Source organism: Micromesistius poutassou (assembly GCF_964030765.1).
Source record: "Micromesistius poutassou genome assembly, chromosome: 15".
Lineage (NCBI taxonomy): Eukaryota > Metazoa > Chordata > Actinopteri > Gadiformes > Gadidae > Micromesistius > Micromesistius poutassou.
Window position 1 is genome coordinate 17,638,455 of NC_140285.1, and position 11,625 is coordinate 17,650,079.

Here is an 11,625-nt window from a genome sequence, read left to right on the forward strand (position 1 = left end):
ATACAGGTAGAGTCCTACTGTAGAGTCCTGCTATACAGGTAGAGTCCTGCTGTAGAGTCCTGCTATACAGGTAGAGTCCTACTGTAGAGTCCTGCTATACAGGTAGAGTCCTGCTATACAGGTAGAGTCCTGCTATAGAGTACTGCTATAGAGTACTGCTTCAAAACAACATCCGATGTCATGGATCTGGGATTTAGGTCACTGGTCAAACTTTTCAGCGATTTCTTGGCGGAGACAGAGTTGATGTTGCAGACCACTTATTGTTACACAATATGCAGACGAAGCAGTACTCTCTTATGTTAGAAAATAACAGTGTGACAGTACCTTATAGACGTTGTTGGTCCTCCTCCTCCTTGTGTCTCCAGAGTGTGACAGTACCTTATAGACGTTGTTGGTCCTCCTCCTCCTTGTGTCTCCAGAGTGTGACAGTACCTTATAGACGTTGTTGGTCCTCCTCCTCCTTGTGTCTCCAGAGTGTGACAGTACCTTATAGACGTTGTTGGTCCCCTCCTCCTCCTTGTGTCTCCAGAGTGTGACAGTACCTTATAGACGTTGTTGGTCCTCCTCCTCCTCCTTGTGTCTCCAGAGTGTGACAGTACCTTATAGACGTTGTTGGTCCTCCTCCTCCTCCTTGTGTCTCCAGAGTGTGACAGTACCTTATAGACGTTGTTGGTCCTCCTCCTCCTCCTTGTGTCTCCAGAGTGTGACAGTACCTTATAGACGTTGTTGGTCCCCTCCTCCTCCTTGTGTCTCCAGAGTGTGACAGTACCTTATAGACGTTGTTGGTCCTCCTCCTCCTCCTTGTGTCTCCAGAGTGTGACAGTACCTTATAGACGTTGTTGGTCCTCCTCCTCCTTGTGTCTCCAGAGTGTGACAGTACCTTATAGACGTTGTTGGTCCCCTCCTCCTTGTGTCTCCAGAGTGTGACAGTACCTTATAGACGTTGTTGGTCCCCTCCTCCTCCTTGTGTCTCCAGAGTGTGACAGTACCTTATAGACGTTGTTGGTCCTCCTCCTCCTTGTGTCTCCAGAGTGTGACAGTACCTTATAGACGTTGTTGGTCCTCCTCCTCCTTGTGTCTCCAGAGTGTGACAGTACCTTATAGACGTTGTTGGTCCTCCTCCTCCTTGTGTCTCCAGAGTGTGACAGTACCTTATAGACGTTGTTGGTCCTCCTCCTCCTCCTTGTGTCTCCAGAGTGTGACAGTACCTTATAGACGTTGTTGGTCCTCCTCCTCCTCCTTGTGTCTCCAGAGTGTGACAGTACCTTATAGACGTTGTTGGTCCTCCTCCTCCTTGTGTCTCCAGAGTGTGACAGTACCTTATAGACGTTGTTGGTCCTCCTCCTCCTTGTGTCTCCAGAGTGTGACAGTACCTTATAGACGTTGTTGGTCCTCCTCCTCCTCCTTGTGTCTCCAGAGTGTGACAGTACCTTATAGACGTTGTTGGTCCTCCTCCTCCTCCTTGTGTCTCCAGAGTGTGACAGTACCTTATAGACGTTGTTGGTCCCCTCCTCCTCCTCGTGTCTCCAGAGTGTGACAGTACCTTATAGACGTTGTTGGTCCTCCTCCTCCTTGTGTCTCCAGAGTGTGACAGTACCTTATAGACGTTGTTGGTCCTCCTCCTCCTTGTGTCTCCAGAGTGTGACAGTACCTTATAGACGTTGTTGGTCCTCCTCCTCCTTGTGTCTCCAGAGTGTGACAGTACCTTATAGACGTTGTTGGTCCCCTCCTCCTTGTGTCTCCAGAGTGTGACAGTACCTTATAGACGTTGTTGGTCCTCCTCCTCCTTGTGTCTCCAGAGTGTGACAGTACCTTATAGACGTTGTTGGTCCCCTCCTCCTCCTTGTGTCTCCAGAGTGTGACAGTACCTTATAGACGTTGTTGGTCCTCCTCCTCCTTGTGTCTCCAGAGTGTGACAGTACCTTATAGACGTTGTTGGTCCCCTCCTCCTCCTTGTGTCTCCAGAGTGTGACAGTACCTTATAGACGTTGTTGGTCCTCCTCCTCCTTGTGTCTCCAGAGTGTGACAGTACCTTATAGACGTTGTTGGTCCTCCTCCTCCTCCTTGTGTCTCCAGAGTGTGACAGTACCTTATAGACGTTGTTGGTCCCCTCCTCCTCCTTGTGTCTCCAGAGTGTGACAGTACCTTATAGACGTTGTTGGTCCTCCTCCTCCTTGTGTCTCCAGAGTGTGACAGTACCTTATAGACGTTGTTGGTCCCCTCCTCCTCCTTGTGTCTCCAGAGTGTGACAGTACCTTATAGACGTTGTTGGTCCTCCTCCTCCTTGTGTCTCCAGAGTGTGACAGTACCTTATAGACGTTGTTGGTCCTCCTCCTCCTCCTTGTGTCTCCAGAGTGTGACAGTACCTTATAGACGTTGTTGGTCCCCTCCTCCTCCTTGTGTCTCCAGAGTGTGACAGTACCTTATAGACGTTGTTGGTCCTCCTCCTCCTCCTTGTGTCTCCAGAGTGTGACAGTACCTTATAGACGTTGTTGGTCCCCTCCTCCTCCTCCTTGTGTCTCCAGAGTGTGACAGTACCTTATAGACGTTGTTGGTCCTCCTCCTCCTTGTGTCTCCAGAGTGTGACAGTACCTTATAGACGTTGTTGGTCCCCTCCTCCTCCTTGTGTCTCCAGAGTGTGACAGTACCTTATAGACGTTGTTGGTCCTCCTCCTCCTCCTTGTGTCTCCAGAGTGTGACAGTACCTTATAGACGTTGTTGGTCCTCCTCCTCCTCCTTGTGTCTCCAGAGTGTGACAGTACCTTATAGACGTTGTTGGTCCTCCTCCTCCTTGTGTCTCCAGAGTGTGACAGTACCTTATAGACGTTGTTGGTCCTCCTCCTCCTCCTTGTGTCTCCAGAGTGTGACAGTACCTTATAGACGTTGTTGGTCCCCTCCTCCTCCTTGTGTCTCCAGAGTGTGACAGTACCTTATAGACGTTGTTGGTCCTCCTCCTCCTTGTGTCTCCAGAGTGTGACAGTACCTTATAGACGTTGTTGGTCCTCCTCCTCCTCCTTGTGTCCCCAGAGTGTGACAGTACCTTATAGACGTTGTTGGTCCTCCTCCTCCTTGTGTCTCCAGAGTGTGACAGTACCTTATAGACGTTGTTGGTCCCCTCCTCCTCCTTGTGTCTCCAGAGTGTGACAGTACCTTATAGACGTTGTTGGTCCTCCTCCTCCTTGTGTCTCCAGAGTGTGACAGTACCTTATAGACGTTGTTGGTCCCCTCCTCCTCCTTGTGTCTCCAGAGTGTGACAGTACCTTATAGACGTTGTTGGTCCCCTCCTCCTCCTTGTGTCTCCAGAGTGTGACAGTACCTTATAGACGTTGTTGGTCCTCCTCCTTGTGTCTCCAGAGTGTGACAGTACCTTATAGACGTTGTTGGTCCCCTCCTCCTCCTTGTGTCTCCAGAGTGTGACAGTACCTTATAGACGTTGTTGGTCCTCCTCCTCCTCCTTGTGTCTCCAGAGTGTGACAGTACCTTATAGACGTTGTTGGTCCCCTCCTCCTCCTTGTGTCTCCAGAGTGTGACAGTACCTTATAGACGTTGTTGGTCCTCCTCCTCCTTGTGTCTCCAGAGTGTGACAGTACCTTATAGACGTTGTTGGTCCTCCTCCTCCTTGTGTCTCCAGAGTGTGACAGTACCTTATAGACGTTGTTGGTCCTCCTCCTCCTTGTGTCTCCAGAGTGTGACAGTACCTTATAGACGTTGTTGGTCCTCCTCCTCCTTGTGTCTCCAGAGTGTGACAGTACCTTATAGACGTTGTTGGTCCTCCTCCTCCTTGTGTCTCCAGAGTGTGACAGTACCTTATAGACGTTGTTGGTCCTCCTCCTCCTCCTTGTGTCCCCAGAGTGTGACAGTACCTTATAGACGTTGTTGGTCCTCCTCCTCCTCCTTGTGTCTCCAGAGTGTGACAGTACCTTATAGACGTTGTTGGTCCTCCTCCTCCTCCTTGTGTCCCCAGAGTGTGACAGTACCTTATAGACGTTGTTGGTCCTCCTCCTCCTCCTTGTGTCTCCAGAGTGTGACAGTACCTTATAGACGTTGTTGGTCCTCCTCCTCCTTGTGTCTCCAGAGTGTGACAGTACCTTATAGACGTTGTTGGTCCCCTCCTCCTCCTTGTGTCTCCAGAGTGTGACAGTACCTTATAGACGTTGTTGGTCCTCCTCCTCCTTGTGTCTCCAGAGTGTGACAGTACCTTATAGACGTTGTTGGTCCCCTCCTCCTCCTTGTGTCTCCAGAGTGTGACAGTACCTTATAGACGTTGTTGGTCCTCCTCCTCCTTGTGTCTCCAGAGTGTGACAGTACCTTATAGACGTTGTTGGTCCTCCTCCTCCTCCTTGTGTCTCCAGAGTGTGACAGTACCTTATAGACGTTGTTGGTCCTCCTCCTCCTTGTGTCTCCAGAGTGTGACAGTACCTTATAGACGTTGTTGGTCCCCTCCTCCTCCTTGTGTCTCCAGAGTGTGACAGTACCTTATAGACGTTGTTGGTCCTCCTCCTCCTTGTGTCTCCAGAGTGTGACAGTACCTTATAGACGTTGTTGGTCCTCCTCCTCCTTGTGTCTCCAGAGTGTGACAGTACCTTATAGACGTTGTTGGTCCTCCTCCTCCTTGTGTCTCCAGAGTGTGACAGTACCTTATAGACGTTGTTGGTCCTCCTCCTCCTTGTGTCTCCAGAGTGTGACAGTACCTTATAGACGTTGTTGGTCCTCCTCCTCCTCCTTGTGTCTCCAGAGTGTGACAGTACCTTATAGACGTTGTTGGTCCTCCTCCTCCTTGTGTCTCCAGAGTGTGACAGTACCTTATAGACGTTGTTGGTCCTCCTCCTCCTCCTTGTGTCTCCAGAGTGTGACAGTACCTTATAGACGTTGTTGGTCCTCCTCCTCCTTGTGTCTCCAGAGTGTGACAGTACCTTATAGACGTTGTTGGTCCTCCTCCTCCTCCTTGTGTCTCCAGAGTGTGACAGTACCTTATAGACGTTGTTGGTCCTCCTCCTCCTTGTGTCTCCAGAGTGTGACAGTACCTTATAGACGTTGTTGGTCCTCCTCCTCCTTGTGTCTCCAGAGTGTGACAGTACCTTATAGACGTTGTTGGTCCCCTCCTCCTCCTTGTGTCTCCAGAGTGTGACAGTACCTTATAGACGTTGTTGGTCCTCCTCCTCCTTGTGTCTCCAGAGTGTGACAGTACCTTATAGACGTTGTTGGTCCTCCTCCTCCTTGTGTCTCCAGAGTGTGACAGTACCTTATAGACGTTGTTGGTCCTCCTCCTCCTTGTGTCTCCAGAGTGTGACAGTACCTTATAGACGTTGTTGGTCCCTCCTCCTCCTTGTGTCTCCAGAGTGTGACAGTACCTTATAGACGTTGTTGGTCCTCCTCCTCCTCCTTGTGTCTCCAGAGTGTGACAGTACCTTATAGACGTTGTTGGTCCTCCTCCTCCTTGTGTCTCCAGAGTGTGACAGTACCTTATAGACGTTGTTGGTCCTCCTCCTCCTTGTGTCTCCAGAGTGTGACAGTACCTTATAGACGTTGTTGGTCCTCCTCCTCCTTGTGTCTCCAGAGTGTGACAGTACCTTATAGACGTTGTTGGTCCTCCTCCTCCTTGTGTCTCCAGAGTGTGACAGTACCTTATAGACGTTGTTGGTCCCCTCCTCCTCCTTGTGTCTCCAGAGTGTGACAGTACCTTATAGACGTTGTTGGTCCCCTCCTCCTCCTTGTGTCTCCAGAGTGTGACAGTACCTTATAGACGTTGTTGGTCCTCCTCCTCCTTGTGTCTCCAGAGTGTGACAGTACCTTATAGACGTTGTTGGTCCTCCTCCTCCTCCTTGTGTCTCCAGAGTGTGACAGTACCTTATAGACGTTGTTGGTCCTCCTCCTCCTTGTGTCTCCAGAGTGTGACAGTACCTTATAGACGTTGTTGGTCCTCCTCCTCCTTGTGTCTCCAGAGTGTGACAGTACCTTATAGACGTTGTTGGTCCCCTCCTCCTCCTTGTGTCTCCAGAGTGTGACAGTACCTTATAGACGTTGTTGGTCCTCCTCCTCCTCCTTGTGTCTCCAGAGTGTGACAGTACCTTATAGACGTTGTTGGTCCTCCTCCTTGTGTCTCCAGAGTGTGACAGTACCTTATAGACGTTGTTGGTCCTCCTCCTCCTTGTGTCTCCAGAGCGTTCCGGGCGTGGTGGAGTGTCTGAAGATCATCACCAGGGTCAATTCACTTCGCATCGCAGACTTTGCTTTCCAAACGGCGAGGCAGAACGGACGGCGTCGTATCACCGCGGTCCACAAGGCCAACATCATGTCCGTTGTCCTGATCCCCTGACTCCTCCCGTATCCTCATTGGCCGTTGACATCTGTATACCTCGCTTAAACACTTTTTGGTGTGTGTGTGTGTGTGTGTGTGTGTGTGTGTGTGTGTGTGTGTGTGTGTGTGTGTGTGTGTGTGTGTGTGTGTGTGTGTGTGTGTGTGTGTGTGTGTGTGTGTGTGTGTGTCCGTCCATCAAGCAGGAAGCTGGGTGATGGCCTCTTCCTAGAGTGCTGTAAGGAGGTTGCCAGTGGTTACCCCGACATCGCCTTCGACAGCATCATCGTGGATAACGCCACCATGCAGGTAGCCACGGCAAAGTAGGAGGAACAGAATCCTGTGGGGTTGGTTGTACTGACGACATGCACCCCTCTGTGTTAGCTGGTGTCCCGGCCCCAGCAGTTCGACATGATGCTGATGCCCAACCTGTACGGTAACGTGGTGAGCAACGTGTGCGCGGGCCTGGTGGGGGGCCCCGGCCTGGTCCCGGGGGCCAACCATGGAGAGCACTACGCCCTGTTTGAAACGGTCAGCTCCCACCGCTCCACACTCACCTCACTCTGCGCTCGTATGCACCTTGGAAACACATGTCAACACATTCAAAAAGGATCATCATCTAAACAATGAAACATCCCAGTTCTACAGGCAAATTAGTTTTTTTCCTGACCGAAAAGATTTGTCGTTGTGCTCCTCTTTATATAAGGCGGGGGGGCGATAACACACAATCCTGAATCCTCAAGCTACTTATAATAACCAAATATTATTACGGTAATAACTACACTCCAAAGTTACCTTCCACGGAGGATAGAAGGAAAGGAAACAAAAAGAGGACTTACAAAGTTGTAAAGAATGGTGATAGAGTTACGATCTGAAACATTCACACAGTGAACCCCAAACAGACCCTCACCAAGGATCAAATCAGGATACCAAGAGTACCATGTATCTAGACCAGTACCATGTATCTAAACCAGTACCATGTATCTAAATCAGGATACCAAGAGTACCATGTATCTAAACCAGTACCATGTATCTAAATCAGGATACCAAGAGTACCATGTATCTAAACCAGTACCATGTATCTAAATCAGGATACCAAGAGTACCATGTATCTACCGTGGATAAACAAAAGAATCAGATCCGGTTCTAAAAGGTGCTTATGGTGATGTCATGAATCCATCCAATAGATTTAGAGACTGCAATAGGAAAATATGCAGAAAACTAAAAGACCCACAACAATATATATCAACACAAGACATTCTAACCAGTAGGGTGTAAATATTAATCCATTTGTATCGATTAATCAATTATACAGCCGACAATTTTTATTTTATTTTTATTATTATTATTTTATGTATTATTACGGCTAATTGCCGTACTAGACCTGCACAGTAAGCACTAAAGTGTGCATAGAATACTGTTTCTGTATTCTCAATAAAAGGTAAATGATACATTTTTTTGTTGATTTATTTGATAGATATTATATTAATAGATATAATGTAAAAAAATAGAGAATCTAATCGCATCGTGGGGAATTCTGAAGTATCGAAAATAATGGAATCGTTGGCTTAAGAAATCGATATCATATCGAATCGTCATGAAGGCTCCGATTCACAGCCCTACTCACCAGGTAGCAGCATGCAACTACACAAAGAAGTCATGTTGGGAGTAGCGTTCATCTCCAGGGGACACTTTCATTGTTCTCTTGTGCAATGAAAGTGTGAGGAGTGCCTGGAGACCCTGACAGCTTAAGAAGAGCCTACAGGTGCTATCTACTGTAATGTTGAGATTACAGCAAGCTACTGCATACCAAGAACTGTGTATTACTGTAAATAAACAGTACCTTACTGGCGAACCTGCTGCCAGTACTTTACTGTAATTTTACAGTGAAAAGGTTTACAGTGTACAGTTTGAGCAGGCCCATGAGGTGCTGCTTGAGCTGTGATTGGCTGGACTGGGGCGAAGGGGGAACAGTCAGCTTGATAGACCAATGGCTGGCTGCGTACATGAGTCAGATTGCAAATGTAAGTGTAAGCTAGATCGGCAACAGTGACACTTCAGGACGGACTACGTTGGACAGACATCAAAATCATGCATGCTACTTCTTAACTTGAGCCAAACCTAGGTCCGCCCTCAGGATGTCTGCTGTGCTTGCTGCAGAATGGGGCCCACCTGCGTCACCATACTACCTATTTGCCACCAAGTATTTGCCTCCTCGAGACCCATGAAATGAGATTAAATCGAAATCGCGGATGAATTTTCAGGCAGGGTAGCTCAGGTATTCCCATAACGAGGTGACCAAAACAGACCAGATCTCAGAAGACGTTAACCAATATCTACCGACCATAACCAAATGATGATAATAAACTACATGGATGGCATGTTCTCCTTGTTCTACGTTATCCGGCCTCATCCAGATAGAGGGACTGAACAGAGACTCTGTCCTCATCCTCTCTGGGTGAGAGGCTTCCCATAGTGACCCTTGGTGCTTTATCCCATTCCTCATATGCACGCCACGTATGACCACATGAGGGGATGTTGTGGTGAACGGTGTGTGTCTTCAGGGCACCAGGAACACGTATGACCACATGAGGGGATGTTGTGGTGACCGGTGTGGTGACCGGTGTGGTGACCGGTGTGGTGACCGGTGTGGTGACCGGTGTGGTGACCAGTGTGGTGACCGGTGTGGTGACCGGTGTGTGTGTTTCAGGGCACCAGGAACACGGGCCGCAGCATCGCTCACAGAGACGTGGCCAACCCCACGGCCGCGCTGCTGGCCGCCTGCCTGCTGCTGGACCACCTCCAGCTGCCCGCCTACGCCAGCATGATCCGCAGGGCCACCCTGTCCACCGTCACAGAGACACGGGTCTGTCTGTCTGTCTGTCTGTCTGTCTGTCTGTCTGTCCACCGTCACAGAGACACGGGTCTGTCTGTCTGTCTGTCTGTCTGTCTGCCACCCTGTCCACCGTCACAGAGACACGGGTCTGTCTGTCTGTCTGTCTGTCTGCCACCCTGTCCACCGTCACAGAGACACGGGTCTGTCTGTCTGTCTGTCTGTCTGTCTGTCTGTCTGCCACCCTGTCCACCGTCACAGAGACACGGGTCTGTCTGTCTGTCTGTCTGTCTGTCTGTCTGTCTGTCTGTCTGCCACCCTGTCCACCGTCACAGAGACACGGGTCTGTCTGTCTGTCTGTCTGTCTGCCACCCTGTCCACCGTCACAGAGACACGGGTCTGTCTGTCTGTCTGTCTGTCTGTCTGTCTGTCTGCCACCCTGTCCACCGTCACAGAGACACGGGTCTGTCTGTCTGTCTGTCTGTCTGTCTGCCACCCTGTCCACCGTCACAGAGACACGGGTCTGTCTGTCTGTCTGTCTGTCTGCCACCCTGTCCACCGTCACAGAGACACGGGTCTGTCTGTCTGTCTGTCTGTCTGTCTGTCTGTCTGTCTGTCTGTCTGTCTGTCTGCCACCCTGTCCACCGTCACAGAGACACGGGTCTGTCTGTCTGTCTGTCTGTCTGTCTGTCTGTCTGTCTGTCTGTCTGTCTGTCTGCCACCCTGTCCACCGTCACAGAGACACGGGTCTGTCTGTCTGTCTGTCTGTCTGTCTGTCTGCCACCCTGTCCACCGTCACAGAGACACGGGTCTGTCTGTCTGTCTGTCTGTCTGTCTGCCACCCTGTCCACCGTCACAGAGACACGGGTCTGTCTGTCTGTCTGCTCCTCTCTCCGGCTGTCTGTCTTTCTGCTCCTCTGTCTGTTTGTTTTAAAGTATGTCTGACTTATTGTCCTACTGTGTCTGTCCGTCAGTCATCTGCTTTGTGTGGTGTCATATATAACAGCTGATACCAGGCTGGTAGGAAGAAAATAAGATGGATAAATACCAAAAGCTTCCAGTTAGATCGGTTAGGTCAAATGATGATAAAACCAACAGGCAGATAAGAAAATAAAACAAATAAAAAGATCATCCTTTACATTTCTGCTTACATTAAATATGTTGCAATTTAAATGTCCTGCACTCAGCTTGTAAAAAAACAAGAGAGAGACACAGCTGTCTCTCTCTGTTACACTCCCCCTCTGCTTAAAGACAAGAGAGACAGCTGTCTCTCTCTGTTACACTCCCCCTCTGCTTAAAGACAAGAGAGAGACACAGCTGTCTCTCTCTGTTACACTCCCCCTCTGCTTAAAGACAAGAGAGACACAGCTGTCTCTCTCTGTTACACTCCCCCTCTGCTTAAAGACAAGAGAGACAGCTGTCTCTCTCTGTTACACTCCCCCTCTGCTTAAAGACAAGAGAGACACAGCTGTCTCTCTCTGTTACACTCCCCCTCTGCTTAAAGACAAGAGAGACAGCTGTCTCTCTCTGTTACACTCCCCCTCTGCTTAAAGACAAGAGAGACAGCTGTCTCTCTCTCTGTGTTACACTCTCTACTCTTAACCTGGTGCTCTTGTCTCCTCTGCTCTTGTCTCCTCTGCTCTTGTCTCCTCTTCTCTCCAGATGCACACCGCTGACCTCGGGGGGCAGGCCTCCACTTCAGATGTCATCAAGTCCATCAGGAGCGCCATCCAGAGCACCGGGCCCCTGACACAGACACACAGAGCACCGGGCCCCTGACGCCACCGGGCCCCTGACGCCACCGGGCCCCTGACACCACCAGGCCCCTGACACAGAGCATCTAGACACACACACACACACACACACACACACACACACACACACACACACACACACACACACACACACACACACACACACACACACACACACACACAGACACAGACAGACACAAGAACACACACACACACACACACAAATATATGCATGCATGTATATAGCAAAGAAGAATAAGTAACTATGTATCAGTATTGTATCTCTCCCTGTGAGCCATCCTATGCACCGAGTGACCAATAAGAGCAGTTTGACAGTAAAGGAACAGCATAGCAATATTGACTGCACTGACAAACCTCTGTACACCTATGCAATTATTACACTGTGTATTTTTCTGGCTGTATTATTTGTATAACACTCTCAAATCCCAGCAATGCCAGTTATTTAATAGCTCCATGTTGGGATTCCTCCTTGTTTGGTAACTGATGGTGTCAGCTCTCTGTTGTATTGGGAGAGTTAGGGTTAGGGTTAGGGTAAGGTTAGGGTTAGGGGTTAGAGGGTTACGGTTAGGGTTAGAGGGTTAGGGGTTAGAGGGTTAAGGTTAGGGTTAGGGTTACACATGTTTTCGAGTTACCAGTCGCATTTAATGTGGTTCTGTTTGACCTCTTTACCATAATATAACTTCTACTGCTCATTTATCTCAGTTAGTCCCTAACACTGCACT

The 11,625-nt window shown here is 49.4% G+C and overlaps 1 protein-coding gene across 1 annotated transcript in view; it reads left to right on the forward strand.

Moving 5' to 3' along the window:
- Window positions 1-10,907, forward strand: part of LOC311360171 (isocitrate dehydrogenase [NAD] subunit gamma, mitochondrial-like) — a gene marked incomplete at both ends in the record, with an annotated part of 16,249 nt that extends 5,342 nt beyond the window's left edge. The window contains 5 exons of the mRNA XM_084480263.1: window positions 6,161-6,294; window positions 6,502-6,604; window positions 6,680-6,826; window positions 9,006-9,161; window positions 10,791-10,907. Of these exons, the coding sequence (XP_084336389.1) occupies window positions 6,161-6,294; window positions 6,502-6,604; window positions 6,680-6,826; window positions 9,006-9,161; window positions 10,791-10,907 (657 nt within the window). The remainder of the gene's footprint in view (window positions 1-6,160; window positions 6,295-6,501; window positions 6,605-6,679; window positions 6,827-9,005; window positions 9,162-10,790) is intronic.
- Between the last annotated feature and the right edge of the window lie 718 nt (window positions 10,908-11,625).